This window comes from Protopterus annectens, chromosome 13.part0, assembly GCF_019279795.1.
Source record: "Protopterus annectens isolate FY-2018-M chromosome 13.part0, PAN1.0, whole genome shotgun sequence".
Lineage (NCBI taxonomy): Eukaryota > Metazoa > Chordata > Ceratodontiformes > Protopteridae > Protopterus > Protopterus annectens.
The window spans coordinates 677427530-677455502 of NC_056747.1; the positions used below are offsets into that span (position 1 = coordinate 677427530).

At 45.0% G+C, this 27973-nt stretch overlaps 1 protein-coding gene across 2 annotated transcripts in view; it reads left to right on the forward strand.

The window, feature by feature from the left end:
* The window catches only part of WDR81 (WD repeat domain 81), a 626861-nt gene that overhangs the window by 442541 nt on the left and 156347 nt on the right, over nucleotides 1-27973 (forward strand). For both annotated transcript variants that reach the window (XM_044054364.1, XM_044054363.1), the window contains exon 8: nucleotides 12629-13330. In XM_044054364.1, coding sequence (XP_043910299.1) covers nucleotides 12629-13330 — 702 coding nt within the window. The remainder of the gene's footprint in view (nucleotides 1-12628; nucleotides 13331-27973) is intronic.

The window sequence follows — 27973 nt, forward strand, 5'->3', positions numbered from 1 at the left end:
GCCTCTGCCATTTCCGCACATTATAATACAGAAGCACCCCTCTTCTTTCACTCCCTGCTAATGCAATTTCTCCGAGGGGCCAAAAATTCAAGACCCCCCCCCCCCAGGCGAGTCCCTACTCCAGCCTGGGACCTTAACGTTGCATTGGAAAAGCTCACTCTCCCTCCATTTGAACCAGCTGCTACTGCAGAGTTGAAATTTCTTTCTTGGAAAACAGCCTTCCTTCTAGCCATCACTTCAGCAAGAAGAGTGTCTGAATTGCAGGCTGTCATGGCAGTGGAGCCCTTCATTATCTTCCATGCAGACAGGGTTTCCCACAGGACCAATCCTTTTATGCCCAAGATGGTGTCTACTGTGGGCCTAAATCAGTCCATTCATTTGCCTACCTTTTTTTTCCAAATCCACAAAACAAAGGGAAACGAATAATGCACTCTCTGGACATGCACAGACAACTTAGATTCTATTTGGACAGGACTAAGCCTATCAGAAAATCTGAACAGCTGCTAGTTGGCTTTGCTGCAGGGGCAGAGGAGAAGGCCATTTCTAAGCAAACCATTTCCAAATGGATAGCTCATTGCATTCACTTCTGCTAAAAGCACCATGGAAAACCTACCCCACAGAGGATAAGATCACATTCCACCAGGGCTGCATCTACCTCTGCAGCATTTCTCAGAGGAGTCCCTACCAGGGACATCCTAGAAGCTGCTACCTGGAGCTCTGTTGATACCTTCACCAAGCATTACCACATGCCTATCTTTTCTAAATCCAGAGCTGGATTTGCCACTGCAGTCTTGCAGGGCTTAATAGCTGGCCTAATGCTCTTTAACTTCCTCCTCCTCCCTTCCTTAGCTTTAGGAATCAACCCAAATATGATGACTGCAACAGTGAAACACAAAGAACATAGTACAGTTGTGTACACTTACCATAAATGTAGATGTTTGAGTGTATTCACTGTTGCAGTCCTGGTTACCCTCCCTCCAGCCCCTGACTTCTCTTGGCTCTACCTTTCCTTCTTGTTGGTATATTTATTTTTTCTTGTGTATTTGCTTTTTGATGGGGATTTTCCATACCATTTAATTGCTTCCTATTGTGGGGGCACCTGACATCTGAGGCACGAAAAACTGATGTAATGGCATCGGCTGCATGTTTTATACCCCTGACGACCTGAAGTCAAGGAAGAAGCGACAGTGTCAGACGCAGAAATCCGAAGACTCTGGTATTCAGGCTGGCTGAGGGCTACCTGCAGACAGATAACCTTAAATGTGATGACTGCAACAGTAAATACACCCGAACATCTACATTTATGGTAAGTGTGCACAATTGTACTTTCTTTTTGATGAATGGGGTATCTGTGTGTTGTACACTGGATTCCCCTGTGATGACAGTGATGCATAGTGTGTTTCCTTGCCTAATGGGCATTTCATTTGAGGCTCCACTGGGCATAGGAGTATGTATCGTGTTTAGTGTTGCTCTTGGTGAGTGCTTTAGTGATTGCTGAGGATAGGTATTGCCATTTATAGTCTTATGAAGTCTGAGGTTTTGAAAGATTGCCTTTTAGTGCCTCAGCATAAGTTGATCTGTGTGTGGTGGATGTATTGTATTGTATTCATGACAACCTTGTTTGTATGCAAGATTTTTCTGCCAGTAAAATTGTGTATGTGCATCTCTCGCATAGTGTGTTAGTTTCTTTAAGGATTAAATGGCAGTCGGTGAACATGAGACATTTGCTACATTGTCTCATGATGCCATTTTATACCAAGCTGGCTATGGAGACATTTGGAAATTGCATATCCATGTTGTCCAGACCTGTATTTGGGCAGGCTACTGCAGGTTTGGACTAAGTTACATAGAGGTCTCCTTGAGTGGTGTCTGGGGTTTGATACTAGACTAGATTAGATTGTGCCAAGATCTGATAGTAGTGCTGTTTTATTGTGCAAAGTAGATGCTCTAAACTTGTCCCTATGCAATGGCTTTGTTCTAGCCACACTAAGTTTCAGGTTTCAGTTCTGAGGGGAGTTTTATAGAGATTTGCTTTCTGGATGTTTGTGTCTGTACATACCACTGCTAACATCATGATGTGAAAACACCAGAAAGATTGCTTGTGAGTATAATGTTACAGCAAAACAACTTAAACTACCTTGACAAGGTAATTTCAAGTATTAGTGACCCATAGAATGATTTAAAGGCAGAATCAACAAATAAATCAAAAATAAAGTAGCAGTACTCTTAAGAGTTAACTGAAGTGGAAAACAATAAAATAAATCTCTTATCTGCCAATGATGGAGCAGGATTAACTCAGGGTCCCCTCAGTGTGGCAAGGGCACAAACAAGATGGGAGCTCTGTGAGAATGAGCAAGACACGATTTGTAGTAAGGGATGTTTACTCAAGTGCAGTACTGGTTTGTTAGATGGGCAGATTATAAATGTATGGAAAACAATGGGTGGGAAAGTACTTAAACATGCTGTACAACAGACAGTAACAGTGAAAAAGGGGAGGAAGGGACTTTGGAAATCAGGTAAACATATCTGTTATTAGCGTATCATCATAAAGAAGGAGAGCAAGTAGTGCTCCCATTATTTTGCTTTACATGTATTTTCCACTATAATGTAGGACACATGGACATCTGCTTTTATTTGCCTGCCAGAAATTCACTTGAGTTTCTTTTGGACAAGTCTGCTAAAGCACAGACTGTAATCTTCACCAAACAGAGAGAGCGCGTGAGCGAACTGCAAATGTACTGGTACTTAAATCAGTCTTTTCTGCTTTGGTGAGGCCTCCATGTTTACTTGGGTCAGTCTTTTCTGCTTCATTAAAGCCTCAATGTGTCATAATGATGTGCCTGTTAATGACCAGGCTGATCATGTAGACGGACTATAGCAGAGGTACTGAAATAGGTCCACCAGGCGTTAGTACACTTTGATGAGATTTAAGCCAGGTGGATCTAAAATGGATTACACACTAGCCACTTTTTTAGTCAAGGGCATCTTGCAAATGTCCTTGTATATTTCTACACTTTGCATTTTTCCCAAAAGCTGTACTTCAGTGCCATTAGTTGAAATGACATATTAGTGTTGTAGGACATGCTGCTGTTCTGTACAGTATTACATTCTGTGCATCAGAGATTTTGAGTGAAACAACATTCCCAGATACTTGCATTGCATTCTGTAGTGGAAGAAAAATAAGTTGGGGATAGAACCTTGGTCTGCCATTTTTCCCTTGGCTAATGGTCTGAAATGCCATACAAGAAGATAGCGTAAGAAGTTATGCAGACCTAACCTGATTTGCACTAAGAGGGATGACTAGCATAGAAAACCAGCTAAGTAATTTGAAAAAGTACAGGTGTGTGAGAACTTGCCATAACAGTAAATGTCCGACTTCTCACTTTTGCAGTATTCTTTATTCTTGGGATATCCTGCCAAGGAAAGCCTATTGTCCAGCCAGCATACCAAAGCCTTTACACCTTTCAGCCGTCATATGTCAGGTGTATAGCCTTTACACCTTTCAGCCGTCATATGTCAGGTGTATATCCTATGTGCAAATCATAAGGTGCATGTGCGACGTACAGACTCATAAACCACAAATCTGAAGGGCCCCAGAAGAATCAGAGCAACCACAGAAAACGCAATAATATGTACATCTAAGAACAGAAGAAGAAGGGGGAAAGGGTGAAAAAAGACCCCTCAGCCAGAAGGAGAGCAACAGAAAGTAATAGGGGCAGGAGGGTGGGAGGGGCAGAATACTGCAGCAGTGAGAAGTAGGACATCTACTATTACGGTAATGTCTTGCACAACTGTAGCATGTCTTTCCTTATCACTGTTCAGTATTCTGTACTCTTGGGAGAGTACAAAAGCTACTGAAATGCATGGAAATAGGAAGGCAGAGAAGAGCCCTCCACAAACCCATGAAGAATGGCCCTGGCAAAACTTGCTGTAGCTCTGGAAATCGCATCAAACTTGTAATGTTTGGTAAAAGTGTGAACAGAAGACCAAATAGCACCTTCCCAGATGGATCTAGTCTCCAGACCCTTGAAAAAAAGCACCTGAAGAGGCCACTACCCTGGTACAATGAGGACGAGCAGAAAAAGAAAATAAAGATTGCCATGTAAAGAATAGCAAAAAGAAATTTCCTTAGAAATCCAGGAGGAAGTGGTTTGCTTAGACACTGCCAAACTCAGTTTCCTGGCATGAAAGGAAATAAAAAGTTGCTCAGATTTCCTGATATGTTTTTTTTCTTGTCCAAGTAATATCTGAGCTGTTTATGTAAATCCAAGGTGTGAAGAACTCTTTCTCTGTGGAGAAGGGAAAAATGAAGGAAAATGAATGGACTGATGCAAGGACAAATCCTTAATCACTTTGGACATAAAAGAAGGATTGGTACGAAGAGAGACACTGTCCTTGTGAAAAAACAAAAAGGAGGAACTGCCATGAGTGTTTGAATTTCAGAGACCCTCTTGCAGCACTTTAACTGTTATCAGTACCCTGTTATAGCTAATAATCTTGTATGTTTCAGTCTGTCCACTTCAGTGGCAGGACTAGCAGCTGCATGCAACAGTCTGTCAGTAAGAGTCCTCCAGGTTCCCAAACTCCTCCTATGTTCACAAAATGCACCTCACCTCCCTTACTACTCCAGATTTTAGTTTGTGCTTCAGAATCTTTATGGATACTCCCTGGCTTGCTTTGAGTTTATTCCAGTTTTTATTGTTTGAAAGTGTTTGGATTTAGGTTTATAAAATTGTTTCCTTTAAATTGTTGGTATATTGTAGGTTACTCATGATTTGTGTTTTTATTTTGGTTGTTCTTGCTTTCATCCAGTCCTCCCACCTTCATTTTTATTGATACTTTGGTAAAGTTTTCCTTAGCTGTTGATACATTATTTACCGGAATTACTTTATAAAAGAACTGCTTTTTGAGGATTTGGTGCTGCTCACTTTGCATTTTAAACATATTTTGTTTTTCCTTTCCTTTCCATTTCCATTTCCCTTCCCCTTCCCTTTCCTTTCATTAAGTGTAATTTGGTCAGGTTCAAAGATGTCCTCCTATTCCGATGTTGCAATATTCTTACTGTGGGAATTCCCCACCTCAGGTGACCCAAACGTCTGCTCCTTTGCAAAAGCTTAAGGTGGCTGCTGTAGGTGTGTGGGACGTCACAAGTAGGGCCATAAACCCAGGGACATTAAATGTGACTGTCTTCATGCACAGACCTCAGAACCTTTCAGCCGCTGTCGACCATCACATCGATCGCTTTGCTCCTCTACTTTGAAGACGTCTAAAGCTAAGTACCCTGTTGGGGATTTTGTTTAATTCTTACTTGAGCTTGGTTTGCTGTACCCAACCGTTAGCCGATGCCTGCTAAGAAGCATAAATGCCAATGTGGGTGCGAAATTCCGCATAAGGATACACACGATTGTTGTGTTTTCTGCCTAGGCCAAGAACACAACCATACCTCTTACCCTATTTGTCAATCATTTGTACCAAAGACCTTCCGAAACCATCTGGCCACCCTAAATCTGTATTTAGAAAGACAGAGGCTCAAAAAGCTAGCACTCAGGATGTATCCCGGGTTGGCCACCCCAGCGGAACCACCATGGAAAAAGGCCAAGGTTCCAAGGCCTAGTACTTCTGCCTCTCATGGAGTTGAGAGACGTCCGTTAGAGCCGTCTACTTCGGCAACTCCCCTTGAGGAAGCCGCTTTGGAAGTAACGGCCAGCACATCCAAGGAGATAGCTCTGACATTGGTCCCTACCGATGTCGAGAGGGAACCAGATAACGACGGATGACTGACCGGGAGGCCATTACCTGAAGCCCCTACTCCTATCCAGGCCCCTGAAAGCAGGTCTTCTCCTAAGACTACTCCTTTGAAATGAAAGCAGAAAATTAAACACCTGCCTCCACCCACAGAAGGAGTTCCAGACTGGCAATCTTTCAACTCCTTGAAGCAGGCCTTCATGGCCCTTAGGCCCACGGCCTCTTCCCCCTCCATCATTCTTGTTCTCAGTCCTAGGCCTGCCTCAGCGGCTTCTCTTTCCTTTCCCACTGCTCATGAAGGGGAAGAAGAACAGGAGGCTTACTACTTATCTTTAGATGAATCCATTTCTTTTTCATCTCAAATTGCCTCTCCACTAGAATATTATTCCACTGATGAATCCATAGAAGGGGACTCTCCACCAGAGGATATCACCTTTGGAGAAACCATGACAAAGATGAAAGAATACTTTAAATGGGGCACTTCCCAAATGACTGAAACTCAAAAGAGATACTTTGAGTTACTTCATGTGGAATCTCCCTCCCCTTCAGCCATCCCTCCAGTTATTCCTGCCTACCTTGATGCATTCTCTTCAGCATCAAAAAACCCAGACTCACACCCTCCTTGCCCCTAAGAGACCTGACCATTTCTATAAAGTTCCAGATGAACAAACATTCTTGGTAAAACCACCCTTGGCAGACCCAGCAGTGATTGCTGTGTCCCCCTGGCAAGCAGATTGATTCCTTCATTGTCCCTTTTGCCTACTGACAAAGATAGTAAACATATGGACATGATAGGCAAGAAGGTTTATACCCCTTCCACCCTAGCCTTCAGAGCTGTTGACTACCAAACCCATATGATAAAATATGCTTTGGACCTTGTATCCCAAGCTTCTACTCTCCTGTCATCCACACCTGACTGCCCTAGCAAGACAAAGGTAACATCAAAACTGTCCCTGGCTTCTCAAGTGGCCAGACATTCTATTAGATGCAGTTATGATGCAGCAGAGGTATCTGCATGATCCACAGCTTCTGCATCAGTACTCCGCAAATAGTCTTGACTACGCCTTCAATTACTACCAGAGGATTTCAAGTCAAAAATCCTGGATGCCCCTGTAGACCACAATCTCCTGTTTGGAGACCTATTTAAAAATCTGCAGGAGAAAAGTAAAGAGCTTCAAGACATCAAGCACCTGCTGGTGTCTCCCATTCCTAAAATTACAGAAACTTCCCTGCTAAAACTACCTTTGTCAGGAGGACACCTTCCCCTGCTACCCCATCCTCTTCCAGGCATAGAGAGGAACCAGGAGGCAGACCACCTCCAGACCAGCACCCTCACAGCCTATTCAAAGACTGCCCTTTCATGACAGAAATGGTCCCAACAATGCGCGGCTGCCTTACCCACCTCCCCTTGTCAGCCCGTCTCTCCCACTGCCTCCCCCTTTGGAGATCCATCACCTCAGACCATTGGCTGCTGGCAGTAGTACAAGAGGGATATTTTATCTCATGGGAGGAAAAGCCCTATAGAAGGGGCATTCCACCCCCCAAAAAAAAATCAACACCTTATTCCTCAGGTCCTACAGGACCTTCTGAACCTAGGAACTATATAACCTGTCTCTCCAGGACAGGAAGGAAAAGGCTTTTACTCAAGATTATTTTTGGTCCCCAAAAAGATGACCCTTGAAGGCCAATACTGGATCTGTCCTTTCTAAATCTATTCCTAAAACTTCCACCATTCAGAATGTTATCCCTATAAACCCTTCTTCCACTATTGCCAGCCCAGGCCTTTATGGCCACACTCTGTCTGAAGGAGGCCTACCTCCATATCCCCATAAAACCCTCCCACAGAAAATACTTGCATTTCACCGGGCCCTGTTCACACTTTCAATTTACAGTCTTGCCCTTTGGTTTATCTACTGCATACAGATTATTCACAAAATGCCTAGCTCCAGCTTTAGCCTTTTGCAGAACTAAAGGTGTCCAAATTTATCCCTACCTAGACAACATCCTCATTCTAGCAAAAAGAGAGGGCACCCTACAAAACCATCTGCAGTTCACCATTTCCCTGCTTCAGAACTTTGGGTTCACCCTCAACATCTCAAAATCATCCCTAACCCCTCAGCAGGACAAAATCTTTCTGGGCTGCAGGATCAGAGCAGACCTGATACAGGCATTCCTCCCTCAGGACAAAGTTCTCTCCCTCTCTACCCACTTACAAAATCTAATGCAGGTTCAACAGATATCTGCAAGACAATTCTTGCTGGTCCTGGGGCTAATGGCAGCCACCATCCCTATGCTGCCTTTGGCCAGAATGCATATGCGAAAACTGCAGTGGTGCGAAGAGTTTCGAATTACACACTTGATCTGCCTCAAAGCAGAACTAAGGTGGTGGATTCAACACATACTTAATGAACCGAAGGTCTTCCACTTCAACCCCTCACCCCAACCCAGCACATGCGTACAGATGCATCAGACCTAGTGTGGGGGCTACCATGAAGGGCTTCTTGGTACAGGAGACATGGCATCCTACCCTTCAAAAGAAACTTATCAATGTGCGGGAAATGACATCACTCCTCCTGGCCCTGAAAGCCTTTCTCCCAATCCTGCATCCAGGCCTCCTTCAAATCTTTACAGACAATACCACAGTCCTGTGATACCTCAAGTCCTACCTCCTTTGCCGGATAACAATCCAAATTTGAGACCTTGCCTCCAGAAACAACTTATCCCTGCAGGCAACATACATTCCCTCCCAGGACAACCAACAAGCAGATATTCTCAGCAGAACATTTTCTCTACAGCACGAGTGGATGCTGAACAGGGACATTTTTCTAGACGTTGTCCACTGGTGGGCACACCTCAGGTAGATTTGTTTGCCTCCCCTCAGAACAGACTATTGAAGAAATTCTGCACCAAGGATCACTCTCCACTTGCCTGGAGGGTAGATGCCTTCAGCATTCCATGGAAGGGACGGTTTCTGTATGCATTTCTACCCTTCTGTCTCTTTCGAAAGGTCAGTCCTCCTGAAGATGAGGAAGAACAAACTCCCTGTTGATCAAGGCAACACTGGTTCCTCCAACTACTCTCATTAGCCAAGGGCAATCACCACAAGTTACCCCACAAGGTGGCCCTACTCACACAACAGAAGGGATCTCTCATTCGCTCCCACCCACAGATGTTAGGTCTAATACTCTGGGTGATAAACTTTTAATTCCTTTCAGACGCCACTACTCTGAGGACGTGCTTTTATTCCTGAGGGAGGCCAGGAAACCTACTACAAGGAGATCCTACATGTCAAAATGGGAAATATTCTCCAAGTGGTGTCTCCATAGGCACAGGGATCCCTTTCAAGCAGATACCCCTCTAGTCCTTACTTATGTGTGTGAACTTATCAAGGCTGGCCTTTCATACTCCTCAGTGAAAGTCCACCTATCTGCAATCTCTGCCTGCTTGCCATTAGACCCCCCTGTACTAGCCAGGCTAGATTTTAAATTATTCCTGAAAGGGGTCTTGCATTTCAGACCACCAAGAAAACCTGTCCCATCTCCTTGGGACTTGAACTTTATCCTGGAAAAGCTCACACTGCCTCCATTCAAGCCAGCCTGTGCTGCAGCACTCCAAATGTGCACATGGAAGACTGTACTTCTGGTGGCCCTTACCTCTGCTAAAAGTGTGTCAGAGTTACAAGCACTCATGGTGTGCTCACCCTACACTATTTTTCCCAAGGACAGGGTGACCCTGCTCACTAATCCTTTCTTCATGCCAGAGGTGGACAACAAACTGTCCTTAAACCAATCTATTCACCTACCCATCTTCTTCCTCTCTCCCACTAATGACAGTAAGAGGATACTCCATTCCCTGGATATGCACAGACAACTAAGGTTTTATTTAGACAAAACTAAGTCCATCAGGAAATCCAACCAACTCTTTGTATCCTTCCACCCCAGAGCCCTGGGCAAGGCAGTCTCCAAACAAACCATTTCCTGCTGGATCAGAAAAACTATCTGCTTCTGCTCCTCCCACCATGGCAAGGCCCTACTCCAGGGAGTAAGAGCTCATTCTACCGGGGCTGTGGAGTCCTCCAAAGACTTCCTCAAAGGCCTGGACACAGCCTCCATTCTGGAAGCAGCCACCTGGTCCACCATACACACTTTCAGCAGACACTACAAATTGGATCACATCTCCAAAGCCAGGGCAGGGTTTGCTAGGGCAGTCCTGCAGGGCTTTCTGGAATCAGCTATCTCTACCTCCAGCCTTCCCTCTAACTAAGCTGTGGCACTCTCCCTCACTAAGAATACTGCAACATAGGAATAGAACATATGTTACATAGAATACTTATGTAAAATCTTACATAACCATAGATGTCCTTCTCTTCCATGTTGCATTATTCCTTCCCCCCCCACCTTTCCCCTTTTTCCTATTGACCTGTCTAAAGGGCACCCTGGTGCACCCCCCTAGAGTACGGTCAAACTAGCCAGCAAATGGCACTTTGCACTGCTTGTTGACATCATTTGGCTTTCTCTACTGGACTGTCCGACTGGGCATTTAAGTTCTGAGGTCTGTGCGTGCAGACTCCATATTTCAGGTCCCTGGTTTATGGCTCTGTGTGTGATGTCCCATGCACCTACAGGAGCCAGGCTTAAGCTTTTGTATAGGAGCCGACGTTCAGGTTGCCTAAGGCGGGGAATCCCACACTAAGAATACTGCAGGATGGAAGAGAAGGACATCTATGGTTATGGTAAGATTTTACACAACTATTCTTTCCCAATCACATTTCCTTGATGTTACTATTCCTTCAAGGTTTTTCCTGCTGTGGTAATATGTAGTGCAGCATTGTCGTTTGTGCAAGACCACTAAATTTTATTGTGGATTTTCTTCATTTTTTCACTATTGTGAAAATATGGAGTTGTTATATAACTAGGCGGCATGGGGGTTCAACAAGTGCAACTGGAGTTTAGGTAAGTTGAGCTTTTTATCAGTTGTGGTCATGGAATTACTCCATAGTTGGTCATATGTTAATCGATCATGGGGAAAGTGGAACAAATCACTTACATCTAGTGAAAAACCCAGGAATTCAGAAACCTGTTAAATTATGCACAAAACTGCACTGCTTTTTAATGTATTTTTTTTTTTTACAAGAAACATCTTTATTAAATTATCACGTGTGACATAATCAATCTTGCATTTATATAAATGAGAATAAATCATAGGGACACAATCTCAGTTGCAAACATTATACCTTACAAACCATGCCAACACAACTGTAGTTGCAGACATTCTACTTCACTTTAATATATCCAGTCATTGTCAATCAAAAGAAATGTGTACTGTAAGTGCCTGTAAAATGTATAGGCAACAGTTTTATTTGGGTATCCCTTTGGTTCATCTTAGCATACATAGCATGCCTTATATTTGTTGGTGGAATTCATTTCCATGTAATCTGGAATGTATGTTAGTGTGCTATTACAGTACAGGTGCAAGTGCACAACTTAACTTGGTCATTCTATTGTATAGTGCACCTTTTTGTGTACACTCCTTTGCTATATAGATTATACTCCATTTTTAATGTGACTGGATTTGATTTAAACTTGAAGTAATTGATTTACCTTGTTTTGTTTTCTTTCATTGTTTGGAGTGCATTAATGGTGCACATGATCAAAAATGCAGTTGTTTATTCGACTTTTGATCATTGAAACCCATGCAGGCAATATATGTGATAGTAATATCAATCAGTTCACTTCTACAGAGTGATGTGTTTTGTTTCTTTCTCTGTCCTCCTGTACTTTGCTGCAGTCAGTTACCTATACAGGCCAGAGATTAACATTGACATTTTTGTTTTTTTGTTTTTTAAACTGAAGCCATAGTCTCCAAAGCAAAAAGCGTGGTAGTCCTAGAAATGGTAATGTAGTAGTTCCCCTCACCAAACATTGTGCTGGTTTGAGAGCCATGACTTTGAGCCCATGTGTTCCTTTTGGGGATGCTGTGATTTACTGATCACATTGAAAGGTAGTACGTGCAGAGCTGTAGTGAGGTAGTTTCCCCCCAGGAATTATACTGCCATGTTATGTTAGTATTGAATCCTATGATGTGTTTCTGCATATTTGTATATCCCCCCTCCTTTCTCCTTTTTTATCACAGCTAAATTTTTGTATATCTTGTAACTGTGTTTTATCTCTATGTGGAGCTTTTCTCCCCGGGCCTCTACTGAAAATGGAAATACTTCCAGTTGGACTAGCCCGGTTAACAAATGTAAAATAAAATAAATAAAATAAAAAGTTACATAATGAAGAAGGTATGTGCTATTTGTCGTGTTAGAGGAGATGTCTGTTAATACAACACAGTAGTCAACAGAAGGGTTTATGGGCCCATACCAACACAAAACTCACCAGCGCAGATGTGTGTACAGCGGCGAAAGAAAAACAAATGGCTTAGTCGATTCACTACTCAGAAAATCTGCTATATTTTGCCTGTGATCTTGTTTAGATACAAACATTTCACTAATCATTTTATATGATAGTCTGGTAATGCATCGTGTATCAAAGGAGAAAGAGGTTAACTCAAGATTGTTTTACTTTTTATGTGAACCTACCTTTCTGTTTCTGATTCCTTTTCCTGCTGTACTTGATATCTTCCAATGGCCAGGAACGTAAGCTGTCATGTCAGATGCTGACATTGTACTGTAATTATTGGTTGGAGTGATTTTCATGGAGTGTTGACTGTCCTTTGTCCTCTATGATAAACTGAGTATGCCATTAATGCAACACTTCAGAGCCCAAATTACCACCATTAAGATTAAGCAGCCATCCACCACAATTAAAAAAATGATGTATTTTTAATTCTGGGTCATTTTTACTGTGTTCATTCACTGTACGATTTGTTTTCCTTTAAGGTGATTCTGTTATGCGGAAGATTGTTCCAGAACATGAGCTTGTGTGGAAACTTGCAACTTTGTTCCAAAACTCCACAACCCAGAAGACTCTAGAATCTGTCCATCAGCAGCTGCCATCATATATCCTTGAGCCAGAAAATGGCAGAAGTTTCAGAGCCTTTTCTAACAGCTTTGGAAGTGATAACCAGTCAGGCACTTTTGGGAGTGTCCTTGTAGGAAATCGGATTCAGGTACCTCAGGACTCAAGAAGTGCTGGTTCAAGAGCTACACATGTTAAGCAGAGAATCAATAGCTTTATTGGTAGTACTAACCAAGATGACCATGCTCTCAAACAAGAGTTGCCGAAGAGCTCGCGGATGCTGTGTGGCAACTGGTTAGCATACTGGCAGTATGAGATTGGCTTAAGCCAGCAGGACTACCATTTCCACTTCCATCAGATTAAGCTGCAGAGCTTTGTGGGTCACACAGGTGCTACCAAGTGCCTGACAGCAGTCAGCGGAGAGGACTTCTTTCTGAGTGCTAGCAAGGACAAGACTGTGCGACTGTGGCCACTGTATAACTATGGAGATGGCATGAAAGAAATTGAACCTCGCTACACATACACTGAACATCGAAAGTCTGTCTTCTTTGTTAGTCACTTAGAGACACTGCAGCAGGTGGTGAGCTGTGATGGCACTGTGCACCTATGGGATCGTTTCACAGGTAAAACCATACAAATGTTTACTTAACTGGAAACTTAAAAACATTCCGACCTGAAGTCATAACACTAGCTGCATAAGTCATATAGCAGTTAGTCCTTGCCACACAGTACAGATTGTTTGCTGTTAACATATATTACTGGCACTCCATTCCTTCTTTAAAGTGTTCTGCTTAGCTTTATGGAAAGTGTTATGTGCCCTGGTGAAACTAAGAATAATATGCTTGATCTGAGAAAGTGAGTTACATGCATTCATCAATCATATTTTTAGTTAGCCCCCCCCCCCCCTTTTTTTTTCTTTTTTTTTTTTTATCTTGTTTCAGGAATACAAACACAGTCAAGGGATTGTCATTCTACATTTCAGAGTATTGAAATTGAGGCTTTTCCAGGAGTATGACCTTTCCTTCATCAAAGTTATAAAAACACAGCAGGGCTGATGATGTCATTTTTTTAACTGAAAAATATATTCCTAAAGAGTAATCGTAGAACAGAATTGTTAAACTTAATCGGATGAGTCAGCATTAGTGAAACTCAAGTAGAAACTGAAAAATCTAGTCATGAAAATTAAACTGAGTCCTTTTCATTGGGAGTCTGATTTGGATGTTCGTTTACACTTTATTACATTGTCAAGTCATCCTCCTAGTGAAATATAAAATGAAACTGAAATGTAATCTGTTAAAAAAAAAAAAAAAAAAAAAAGGCCTTGACTTTTTTTTTTTTTTTTTTTTTTTTTTTTTTTTTTTATTGAAGCTGGGATATGATGTTAATGTTAATTTGTGCTTTCTTAATTACACATCCCAGAGCCTGAACCTCATAGTAGATACACCAAGTATTTTGTACTGTCAAGTTAGGAGGTCTTCATTTGCTGGCTGGGATGACCATTCTCTCACTTTAGTCATGGGAATATCTCCTGTTTTTCTGTGTTTTTTTAATCAACTGTGTGTATATGTCTGGTTATCAAATGTACAAATGTAATAACAGCCAAGGGTTTGGATGAACAGGTATGTCTCACAGAGGATACTGCTGTTCTAGAATATATTCCTCATCCAAATATAACAAAGCTCATCCCTATCCATATTCAAGCGCAGCTTAGATCTATGAATGGAAAACAGAAAGCTTACCACAGGACTGCCCCCTGTACTACAAATGTACAGAGCCATCTCCTAAATACTTTATCCCATAAATGGGTCCCCTCAAATTATCTGTGATATGATTCCAGTTATTCTCATTGGGGTAATATGTAATTATCAACCATGCGATGGGTAAGGCCAGTCTATAACCAGATGGGATAGGTTATTTTGAGCATAAAAAGGGAAACTGGCTTATCTTAAAATGGCTCACAAGGGCAGCTAGCCTGATTCGGATAGCTGGACACTGAGCAAATAATGTTGTGGTTTGCTGCTCTCATATGGAGTGCAGAAATATTTTAGTGGCTTACCTTTGTCTTTGAGGGCATTGATATTTGCATTGATCACATATATCTGGAAGGAAAGATGCTGCTATGCATTTGGAAGTGGTAGTCTTTCCAGATATTCTCACTAACTTAAACTCAGATTGTGAATTCACTACATGTTTGTGGCATACAAACTGGGTCGTAGACCATAGTAGGAGTAACAGTACCGGGAGTGTCAGGGCAGAGAAGACATGAACAAATGTGTGTACAGCATACCCAATCTCTTTTTAGAATGGAAGAATAGGGACACGGTAGCCTTTGGTCACTGTCTTTGCAGGCTTTAGTGTTGGTGTACTTCAGTAAGGGGATGGGGAGAATGTTCTTATTTGTTTACCACTGATGTCTTTTTCCCAGCCGCTTCGATACATAGTAAAAAAAAAAAACAAAAAGCTGTAAATCCCGCATTAGAAGGGCTTGATGGTTAATTGAGTTTGAAAGACAGGTTTGCAAATTTTTTGTGCGTTAAAAAAAAAAAAATCACAACCCCTAACATAGAAGTTGATTGTGTTTTTATTGTAAACAATCCATCTTGTCATCATTGGCTGGCCTGCCTCAGCAGTTCTCATAGTGATTCTATGGTATTGTACCAAGTACGGTTATGTAGGCAACTTACTGTAACTGCAAATGTAGGCAACTTACTGTAACTGCAAATGTTTGAGAATGGTCACTGTTGCAGTTATAACTTACAGGGGTCTCTGCTGCTGACAGAGTCTGACATCCAGCCTGACATTTAGACTTGAGAATTCTGCCATGGCCAGGCTGACATTGCCTTAAACTTCAGATGTCTCCATGTAGTTGATGTATAGGTGGTGGTTGCTTGTGCCATCTATGGTTCTGTCCTTACCTGCAGCAGTGCAGAGCTTGCTGATTTGGCTTATAGCAGAGGTGAAGCACATATCACAAATAATATAAGCTTTCCTTAGCAAATCCAAACTGTGAAGGATAAAAGATTATTTGGGCAGCCAGCTAATGGTCCCTTTGCATTAGAGGGGAAGGAGTGAGGGGAAACCAGACTGCAACAGTGACCACATGCTATTTTTATTTGTTTATCCTTTGTTTTCTGGGTTAGTTCCACTAAGCTAGTGGCCTATCTACGGAGGAGACTTGAGGTGGTATTTATACCACTATGGGAAATTTGGCTGGAGCACTGGAGAACTTCCCTCTACTCTTTTTTCAATATGTGCTGTGGGATCTTTTTCATCCACCTGAGCTACCACCAACTCAAGCAGACAGGACCTCAGTTTTAAAGTCTCATACGAAAGACGATACACATGAGTGCAGTACCCTTTAATACTGCACTGTCAGTAATCCAGTCATCTGAAATGGAAATAGAACCCACAGCCTTCTGGTCTTCAGGCACCAAAGGCTACCTGTTGCACCACTGACACTGCTGTAATGCCCAAACATCAGTAATTATGGTAAGTTGCATACACAACTCTACTGTGCTGTGTGTGGTCACTGTTGCAGTTATCAGTTATTAAGCTTTTCTAATCAAAATGGGTGGTCAGCACAGTGTCTGGATTAGGACTGGCAGAAGTCCTTTGGGGTAGCAGAGACCAGTCCAACCCTACACATCAAGCCTGTAGTGCTTAGAAAATGTATGAGGCAAGAACCAGGTGATTATTTTGTTGGGTGTCCTAAGCACCAACTTCTTTCAGGAAGCAATAGTTGACCTTAGTTGCAATGGGCTGTATAACCAAACTGAATGCAGTCTTTGAAATAGCTTCTTTTCTTACTGGTGACCTTTGCATGATTTTTGCAAAGGGGACAAAGTGTTGATATGATTTTTCTGAGAGAATTAGTTTACTCTGGGTAGTACCTTGTATGTGCACATCCTGTGGGGTTAAGATATTTTCCCCTTAAATTGGAGATAGGGAAGTAAACTAGAAATTGAATAGTTTTGTTCACAGCTACTAAACTTTTGGCATGAGGGGGGATTATTACACCAGGTCACTTTGCCTTTATGGAATTCTAGGCAATGTTCTTTGGATATGATAACTTATAGTTCAGAAACCCTCCTAGCAGTAGAGATAGTTATCAGGAATACCATTTTCTAAGTAAGGAATTTCAGAGGTATAGAAGCAGCTAGTTCAGAAGGTGGCAAGGTCTGTTTTTCCAACAGAAAAGTAGAGGTCCCATGTTGGTTCTAATCTCCTTTTAGGTAGCCTCAAATGGAGTATGCTGTTCAGGGAATGTTTCTCGCGTGGGGGGGGGGGGGGTTGTGGTTAGGTAGGTGGACTACCGAAGTATAAGTAAACCCAAAAAAGAACAGCTCGGGCAGATATTTGAGAGCAAAATTCATAACTGCTTGCTCTGCGTGCTGCTGCTTCCCTTCGCATCAGAGGAGAATATTTATTATGTAGGTAAGTATGATTTCCCTGTACTTGGCCTTCATGACTTTTAGCATGTCTTCAGAAAAAAAAAGATTGTCAAAAGATAGCAAGATCATGTTTTCCAAGCTGCTAAACTGAGCATGGATATTTTGCGTGTATTAGGATCCCCCTGCACTGTGTCAGGAAGCTCACGTGAGGCACCAGTAAAGTTTTTTTTTTTTTTTTCCATGCCTTGACTTAATTGGAAACTCTGTGCAGTCCAGGTCATAATAGGGTCAGTAGTTGTCATTGTGCCTCTTTGCTTTCAGTTTTTGAACTACTCTAGGAAGGAATGGCATACTATGGAAAGCATAGAGAAAAATCAACTTGTTAAGTCTAAGGAAAAATCATCCACTGCCCAAGCCTGTTTAATTGGAGTTCTGAAACAGAATTGTGTTTGCTTCTTTGAGCAACGTACAGCTAAGGGGCTTATATTTGGTGTACCTTATCGGTTCATGAGAGGTAGGAATGTGTCTCTGTCCATGATCCATTCGTGTGGATACTTGGCCTGCTCAAACGATCTGCCAGGGGGTTTTCCTGGGTTTGTGTATAGGTAATCTTTGGGAGACTTCTCCAGCACTTCTCCCTAAGCCTGCATAGCAAGTTTGCGTAGTTGGTAAGTGTGCATCCTCCTTACTTGTTTATGTACCATATGAATGTGGTATTGCTGCTGTAATATGCAGGACTCTGGTCTGTAAACTGTCCTGAAGTTTTTTTGAAAGACTTAACCACATATCTTTTATGTTTATGTAGAGTATTGCTTGTCAGGGATTCCATTTCCTCTACACTTTGAATCCACCCCCCATGCCATATCCAAAGCATCTATAATTAAGGTTTGGTTTGAGAGGGGTGTCATTCTAACAGTCATGACATCATTCTTTCTCTCTTGGCTTGTCCACGATTCTGGTTCTGTCTCTGTACAAAGTTGGACTGGGATGTTATGTTCCAAGGAGTGAGAATGCTGGTTTTAGTGATGTTCTTCGTGTTTCACTGTTGCAGTCATTACAGTTGGGGTTATCCTGCCGGCAGGCTACCCTCAGTCGGCCTGAATTCCAAAGTCTAGGTCCGGCATCGGTTGCTGTCGCCTCTTCCCTGACGTCAATGTGCCAGGGGTATAAAAGATGCAGCTGACACCATTTTCCTCAGTCTTTCTTGCCGCGTGGTGCCCAAAGCAAAAGCAGTTTGCAAGTGCCAGTTGGCCAACTCCTGAGATTTTAGTGTTCGAATTTCAGATCCAAAGTCTTCACTAAAAGCTAAGTACCCCATTGGGGAAACTTTTTTCTTGCTCCAGACCGATGTCAGAAAAAGTTAATAATTGTATTTCTTATGGGAAGCAAATACCTCATAAGGACTTTCATTCTTACTGTATTCCTTGCATAGGCCCTGACCACAATGTTGCTAGTTGTCGGTTTTGTGCTAGATTTAAGCAACGCACTATTAAGCGTCAGTACGACTTTGCATTTCACTATTTTGGCAGAAGATTTAACTATACAATGTCGTCAGATAGCCATCCGACTACCGGAATTTACAAGAAACACAAAGAAAAGGACAGGCATCCGAGATCCAAAACCAACGACGGGGCTTCTTCTAATCCAGTCGCCGGTTCGTTGGTTCTTAGTGAGGCGCCTTTGCAGCCCCTGACGACTGCTACTTTAGACTCGCAGGCCGCTACCGATGCCTGGTCGACTCCACGTGGGTGTCGGTAGTGGCCTGCAAGTGTAAAGTGGGTCTTAAACATAGTGACACAAGGCTACAAGTTTTACTTCCATACCCTGCCAAGGGCAAACGGTTGGCCAGACCTGCCAAAACATCAGTGGGCAGAGGCACAAAAACAAGTTTCATCCCTCATGGACATGAGGGCTATTCAACAAGTACCAGAGCAAGAGCAGGGACAAGGATTCTATTCAAGACTGTTCTTGGTACCCAGAAAGGACAAAGCCTGGAGACCAGTATTGGACCTATCTATTCTAAACACACATCTGGATATTCCAAAATTCAAAATGTTGACTCTACAGCAGCTTCTGCACATGTTGGGCAAGAAGGTTTGGCTTGTGACTTTAGATTTAAAAGAGGCATACCTGCATGTCCCAATCAGACAAACATGCAGAAGATACCTCAGATTCAAAGCTGGCTCAATGCACTACCAATTCTCTGCACTGCCCTTTGGCTTGTCTACTGTGCTCAGGGTCTTCACAAAGTGCCTGGCACCAGTAATTGCATACTGCAGACAAAGGGGAATACAAATATATCCTTACTTGGACAACTGCCTTATTCAAGCAGAGAACAAGGACATTCTACTACAGCATCTGGCGTTTGTAAAGAGATTATTACCATGCCTAGAGTACACAGTTAACGAACAAAAATCAAAACTAGTACCCTCTCAAGAGATAATATTCCTGGGTGCAAGCTTAAATACAACTGCCCAGATGGCTTATCTCATGCCAGACAAACAAAGGCAACTAACTACCTACTTCAAACTGTTGGCAACAAAGGCCCGGTTATCTGCAAGAAACATTCTGCAGGCTTTGGGCTTCATGGCATCCTGCATTTTACTAATTCCATATGCAAGACTGCATATGAGGAAACTTCAGTGGTACCTAAAAAGTGTTTGGACTCAACATTGCCACAGCCTGGAAACGATAGATCTGAAGTAGGCAGACTTCATTCGTCTGCAACCTGTGGGTATCGGATCCGACCTCGGATCCGAGCCGGCAATTCAAAAGCTTAGGCTCCGAGCTCCTAGCTCCTCCCTCTTACCCATAACCCCTTGCCAAGCCCTGACTGACCTCAGATTTCGTTTGCCGCTTTTCAAGTAGCTACGGATTCTAGAGCTCCTGGCGTTTGTTGAAGAAAGATAAGATTTTTTGACTAAAAAAGTTTTGAAAATCTCTATTTTTGTTATTGATATAGTTAGTGTTGAGTGTGTATAGGCTTTCCTCTCTCTTTTATTTAATAGTTCTCGGGTTTTGCGTAGTTTGTTTGTGTGTGTGTTGTGTTAGGCCTTAGGGTTGTGATGTCTGAAGCCCATAAGGCTGTTTTCTCGAAATGTACCGAGTGTGGCCATAAGCTGTCCCCAGCGGATGGCCACACTCGGTGCGTTAAATGCTTGGGGGTTGAACACCTGTCATCTGGTTGTACCATTTGTGCAGGGTTCAACCCCCAGGCTTTGAGGGAGCGGAGGTCGAAGCTGGTGCTGGCGGGTCTTTTACCTCCAGATACCGCTCCGGCCTCTGCCCCTTCCACTCAGCAACCTGTTGCTGTGGGTTCTCCCCCTCCGGCTGGGACTCAACCTCCCTCTAAGTTGCCGGAGGGGAAGGAATCCTCTAGGGAGAGAGAGAAGAAGGAGAGGCACAGGGAGAGGCACCACAAGCGGAGGGCCGAAACTTCCAGTTCGGCTCCTCCATCTAAGCGGGCCTCCCCTGTGCCTTCTAGCTTTCCTCCTCCTCGGCTCCACTCCCCTCGGTTCTCTCCTGGACCCGAGGAGGAGGAGGCTAGCCCTTCTAGGAGGTCTCCGAGGCTCTCTAGGTCCACTTCGGTGGCCTCCACCAGGTCAACTTTTTCTATGAGTGAAGCTGATATGGACCGGATGATGAGGAAATTCATCCAGGCCCAAATGCAAATGGGAGTGCTCCTAGCCCCCCCCCCCATCCGGGAGGGGCTTCGACCCCTTTTTTCGCCCCCTTGGCTCCTTCTCCGACCCATACCACGGGTTCGGAGCTGTCGGCGCCGGGCAGACTTGGATCCGGGGGTGGGTCGGATCCGATGGGTCGGCGCACCTCGGATCCGTCCCATCCCTTGAGTGCTTCGGGTACTTCGGACCCCACCTCTCGGAGCCGAGGGCCGAGCCTCGGATCCAAGGGAGCTGGTGTGTCTTCGGCTCCGTCCAGGTCGGAGCGCACCGGTCTCTCGGATCCGACGGTTTCGGCTCCGACTCCGATCCGTGCGTCGGATCCGAGTGGGGGTCGGCTCTCGGGGTTTAGAGAAGCTGGCTCCCCCTCGGCTTTCGACATAGTGGAAAGGGCACTGTTGAGGACATCCGGACCCCCGGTCCCTGCCACGGCTCCATCCCGCACTCCCTTGCAGTTGGGCCAGGCCCCCACCAGCCGGTCCCAGGGACAGCCCGCCTCGATGTCCCAAGTGGTTCCCTTGGAACATCCAACTGCTGAAGAGTACTCCTCGGACAGCCCCCCCGATGAAGTACCTCGGAAGCGTAAGTGCAAAAGGAGGCACATGGACTCCCCCGAGTCCATTACTGAAGACACAGACTTGGATGAAGGGAAGGCTCCCCTAGGTCACCCCTGAGGACGCCTCATTTGGAGACATTATGGAGATGTTAAGGATCAGGGGGGGGTGGTCTGCCCCCAAGGCTTCCTCGGACGAGTCTGTGTTCTTGGAGGCATTTGAGGCGGGCCCTTCTACCTCTTGGGTGTCCCCTCCTGCTGACCCCCTGGTGGATCTTATTTCCATCAGAGCGTGGAAGGATCCGGACACCGTTGAGCCTATCCCTAAGCGCCCGGACCACATCCTTTCCCCTCCGGCGGACCGCACTCACTGGAGCAAGGGCCCCCCAGTAGATGCCATGATGATGGCTGCAGCCACGAAGAGGGAATTGGCCCAGGAGAGTCCCTCCATGCATCCTCCGGGCAAGGAGTCCCGCTCGATGGATCGCATTGGGAAGCGAGTTTTCAGTTCAGCAACCTTCTCCTTGAGAGCTGAACTACATGGCACATGTCATTAGGATGCAGCGGGATCTGATTAAAGAATACGCTGCATCTCCCCGGAGTCCACGCCGAGTGAGGATAAACAGGTATACTCCACCCGAATGGCCACTCTCAGATCAGTTTCCAATACATCTATGCGGCTGCTTTCTCATGCTACTGAGGGAGCCGCTAGAGCCAGCGGAGCAGGCCTAGTCATGAGGCGACAGGCCTGGCTCCGCCATTGTGATTTTGCAGAGCCCTTCAAGGCGACCTTCGCAATGCCCCTTCGATGGTTCTGCCTTGTTTGGCAAGACTGTTCGCGAGACATTAGTCCAGAGCGAAAAGGACGGAAGACACTGTCTGCCGTCGGAGTCCGCTTCTCAGCTCCCCAGAGGTCCTTCTCTAAGAACCAAAAGGGACAGAAGAAGATGTGGTTCCGGAAGTCGCAGCAGTCCCAACCTGCTCCGGATAACCAGTCCTTCCGTGGCAGAGGAGGACGGGGAGGTCGTCGTGCTAGAGGCAGGGGGGCTCCTGGCAACTTTGGGTCCAGAGAACCTTTCTCTGATAGACCCACGCAGCAGCCCTGAAGGGTTGCCCGGCTGTCCGTCTCTGGAGGCAGTCGGGGGGCGGTTTTCGAGGCACCTGACTGGGAGTCCATAACAACAGACAGTTGGGTGCTTCGTGTCATATCCAGAGGGTATTCAATTCCCCTATTCAAGGTTCCCAAATCTCGCAGCCTCCCAGATGTTCCACCCGACCAAAGGGAGGCGGCAGCTGTCGAAATCGAACAGCTGCTAGAAAAAAGAGCTATCCAGCGCGTCCCCCGAGATCAAACCGGATTAGGGTTTACTCCAGGTTCTTTTTGGTGCCAAAGAAAACGGGGGACCTAAGATCAATCTTAGACCTTTCCCAGCTGAACCTGTCAGTAACCAAGCAAAAGTTCCGGATGGTCACCCTGCAATCGATACTTCCCCTCTTGAGGGAGAACGACTGGATGTGCTCCATCGACCTCAAGGACGCGTACTACCACATTCGGATGGACAGACGATCCAGGAGGTTTCTTCGCCCGCTGGGAGCCAGTCATTATCAGTTCAGGGTCCTCCCCTTTGGTCTCACCTCAGCCCCCAGGGTGTTCACCAAGGTGCTAGCGGCCCACCTGAGGCTCCAGGGATTACAGGTCTTTCCGTACCTGGACGACTGGCTCCTGACGGCATCATCAAGGCATCTTCTGTGCTCAGCCAGGGATTACTTTCTTCAACTAGCCCCAAGGCTGGGCATCACGATCAACTGGGAGAAATCTTTACTGCACCCCACACAAGTTATAGATTTCATAGGAGGAAGACTAAACACCAGATCAATGCGAGCCTTCCTCACTCCAGACAGAATTGCCAACCTGAAGTGTCATGTGACAGCGGTCCTGCAACCATCTCCAACTGCAGCTTCGGTCCTGAGGGCCCTAGGTTCTATGGCGGCAGCTATTCCGCTTCTCATTCATGCTCGCTTACATGCGGGTTCTTCAATGGACCCTTCAGGTTCAGTGGTCCCTCTTTGTTCCTCTCAACGCTCCGATTGCGGTCAGCAAGGTGCAGGGACTCCCTTCTTTGGTGGCTTCTTTCTCCGGAGCCCCTGGCAGGGAGACCTTTTGTGCTGCATTTCCCGAGCCACAGTGACCACGGACGCTTCTTGCCTCGGGTGGGGGCATTCTGCGGGAAAGATTGTCCAAGGCACGTGGAATCCCACAGAGACGTCATTGCATATAAATGTCCTGGAAATGAGGGCGGTGCTCCTAGCGTTGCAAGCACTTCACCACGTTCTTCCTTCAGGGACTATTGCGATTCAGACAGACAACATGTCGGTAGTCTGGTATATCAACAAACAGGGAGGAACCAGGTCTTACCCCCTTTGTCGAGAGGCCATGAGAGTCTGGGAGTGGGCAATTTCCACCAAACGATTTCTGGTAGCAACGCACATTCCGGGAAAGTCCAACATCCTTGCGGACAAGCTCAGTCGCACCATTCTTTCTCCACACGAGTGGTCTCTCAATCCTCAAGTAGCGAAGAAGATTTTTGCCGCCTGGGGCAACCCTGTTGCGATCTTTTGCCTCTCCCTCAAACGCCAAATGCGACAATTTCTTCGCTCTGCTTCCCCACCAGGGAGTTCCCGAGATGCTCTGGTGCATGCTTGGCCTCCCGGTCTCCTTTATGCCTACCCTCCACTTCCTCTGATGCAGAGGCTTCTGCAGAAAGCCAACAGTTTTGGGGAGCAGAATGATTCTCATTGCCCCGTTCTCACCTCGTCAACCTTGATTCCCCTTCGTATGGTCTCACAAAATCAATCCACCCTGGATTCTGGATCCAATTCCGGATCTCATCTCCCACCCTCTGGGAATGTCGGTTCCCAATCTACGCACCCTGAAGTTGACAGCTTGGCTGCTCCAGTTCCATCCTTAATTAGGACTCCCGGTATCTCATCACCGGTCAAGGCCATTTTAGTGGCAGCTCATAAACCTTCCACCAGGCAGGTTTATCGGAGTAAATGGAAGAGATTCTCTATTTTGGCGGTTCAGAGAACTTTGGATCCTTTCTCGGCACCTATGTCAGCGGTGCTGGATTTTTTAACAGACCTCTTTCATCAAGGGGCTAGTTCTTTCACGATTAAGGTACAATTGGCAGCTATCTCGCATTATCACATTGGTCATGACACAGCTCCCCTTATGACGGCGAAATTATGCAAAACATTTCTCAAAGGGGTTTTTTTTGTTAAGGCCTCCAGTCAAGGAGGTTGTACCACCTTGGGACTTGTCTTTAGTTCTGCAAGCCCTTACTGCTCCTCCCTTCGAGCCTGCAGCTTCTACAGATTTAAAGTACCTTTCCTGGAAGACTGCCTTCTTGGTAGCTATCACTTCAGCCAGAAGAGTGTCTGAGCTTCAGGCTCTATGCGTCAAGCCGCCTTACCTTTCTTTCTTCCCTGATAGGGTGTGCCTCAGGACCAATCCATCTTTTCTTCCGAAGGTCTCTTCTGAATCCAATATTAACCAGTCAATTAATTTACCTGTGTTTTTTCCCCAAGTACTCAAACAAAGGAGAATACAAATTGCATTCCTTGGATGTTCATAGACAATTACGTTTTATATTCACAGAACAGCTGGTCACAGGAAATCAGATCAGCTGTTCGTCTCCTTTGCTAAATTTGCTCTGGGTAAAGCAGTATCTAAAGTCACACTATCTAAGTGGATTGCTAATTGTATTCTGCAGGCATATGACACTTCAGGTAGACCTGCTCCTCAGAGGGTTACGGCTCATTCTACTAGGGCAGTTTCCACGACAGCCTTTAAGTCCCGTGTATCATTGGATGATGTCTGCTGCAGCTACTTGGGCCTCGCCTCATACTTTTATTTCTCATTATAAGGTGGATGTTGTTTCTAGAGGAAGAGCATCCTTTGGCTCAGCGGTGCTCAAACATCCTTCCATGACGGCCCAAGATTCAGGTAGCTAGGGACTCTGTCCCACAGGTTGCAGACAATGAAGTCTTCCTACTTCAGATTTAGAAGTTATGTACTCACCATAACGTTCCATCTGAGTAGGTGACTTCATTCGGATGCAACCATCCCCCCCTCCATCCCCCTGACCTTTATAGAGCGAGTATTTATGCTGTTTTAGTGTACTGTAGTCAGTATTTTGAGGCAAACTCAATCTGAGGTCAGTCAGGGCTTGGCAAGGGGTTATGGGTAAGAGGGAGGAGCTAGGAGCTCGGAGCCTAAGCTTTTGAATTGCCGGCTCGGATCCGAGGTCGGATCCGATACCCACAGGTTGCATCCGAATGAAGTCACCTACTCAGATGGAACGTTATGGTGAGTACATAACTTCTAATTACTCTCATACCCTGCCTGCAACAGGAGTTTCGATGGTGGGCGAAGGCCTGTCACCAGAACAAGAGACAGCCATTCACTCTATCCCCAGCCACACAGACATTAACAATGGATGCATCGGATTATGCCTGGGGAGCCCACATGGCAGGAAGATGTATTCAGGGCACATGGTCCGCAAACCAAATGCATCTACATATCAATCAAAAAGAGATGCTGGCTGTTCAAAATGCCCTGACAACCTTCAAGGACCTACTTCATCCGGGACAACTACTGATAAAGATGGACATTACCACAGTCATGTGGTATATAAACAAGCAGGGAGGCACTCATTCTTACCCCCTTTGCAGACTAGCCATAACTTTGTGGGACACAGCATTGACTTACCAAGTACATCTGCAGGCACAATTCCTGCCAGGAAAGATAAATAATCTGGCAGACGAACTAAGCAGAAACCTCATGGATCCCCACGAGTAGAAATTGGATCCACAAGTCTTCAGCATGGTAACAAGGAAGTGGGGATGCCCGGACATAGATCTATTTGCCTCACCTCACAACTGCCAACTAAAGAGATTCTGCACAAGGACTTATCACAGACAAGCATGGAAAGTGGATGCCCTATCTTTCAGCTGGAAAACCTTAACAGTATATGCCTTTCTTCCTCTGCCTCTCCTCCCCAAGGTACTCCTAAAGGTCAGACAGGAGAAGCCAAAAATGATACTGATTGCCCCAGACTGGCCACGCCAGTACTGGTATCCAATCCTAAGGAACTTGCCTCAATGCCCAGCCTGGACCTTACCTCAAGTGCCTCATCTACTGTCCCAGCAGAACAATCAGATCCTGCACAGCCAACTCAAGACCTTAAATCTGGCAGCGTGGCGGATAATGTAGTCATACAAAACACAACCCTCACTAAAGTGGTGATGGATGTCATTTTGGAGGCCAGGAGGCCTAGTACGCGAAAATCCTGTGTATGCTGGAAAATGGAAGAGATTCTGTGCTTGGAACCAGGCACAAGGTATTGACACAGCTGTTCCAAATATTCCTCAGATTTTGCAATACTTGACTGAGATGCTGGACAAAGGCCTATCCTTTTCATCTATAAAAATTCATGCCCTCCCATTTCAGCTCATTACAATACAGAGCCACCAATCTTTTCTCATCCTTTATTAAGGCAGTACGTCAGAGGGGCCAAAAATGTAAGGCCTCCAAGGAGATCACCAATACCTGCATGGGACCTCAATTATGTCTTGGAAAATCTCATCCTGCCTCCTTCTGAGCCAGCCGCTTCAGCTGATAAAAAGTTTTTATCTTGGAAAACAGCTCTGCTCCTTGCAATAACTTCTGCAAGATGAGTTTCAGAGCTACAGGCATGGCTGTGGAACCTTTTATCATTTTTTATCCAGACAGGGTTTCTCTGAGGACAAATCAGACATTTATGCCTAAGGTAGTGTCCAGTGTGACCCTTAACCAAAACTATTCATCTGCCTACCTTTTATCCAAACCCACAGAATAAGGGAGAGAGAATTCTGCATTCTTTGGACATACACAGACAGCTGTGCTTCTATTTGAACAGAACCAAAGCTTTCAGAAGGACAGAGCAACTACTAGTGGCATATGCTGCAGGATCACAAGGAAAGGCTATCTCAAAACAGACCATTTCAAAGTAGATAGACCACTGCATTCTTTTCTGCTATTCACAACATGGCAAGCCAGTACCTAAGGGCATTAGGCCACATTCAGCCAGAGCAGCAGCCACTTCAGCAGCCTTCCTCAGAGGAGTACCAACCAAACACGTTTTAGAGGCTGCTACTTGGAGTTCAGTGCACACCTTCACAAAGCACCATCACTTACCACTCTACTCTAAATCCAGGGCAGGCTTTGCCACTGCAGTTCTGCAGGTCCTAATAGCTGCTCCTAATGCGATTTAGCTCCAGCCTCCCAACCTTAGCTTTGGGATTCAACCCAGTTGTAATGACTGCAACAGTGAAACATGAAGAACATAGTATAGTTGTGTACACTTACCATAAATGTAGATGTTCGAGTGTATTCACTGTTGCAGTCCAGGTTACCCACCCGCCATCCCCCATTTCTTTGCTGGAACTTATCTGTACTTCTCTATTCTATACAACCTATGTGGTGTATTTGCTTGTAGATGAAGGCAAAATATACACTTTGGTGCATGCATGCTTTATTGACATATTTTTAGCCTACCCTTTTGGGGGCACCTGACATCTGGGGCAAGAAAAACTGAAGAA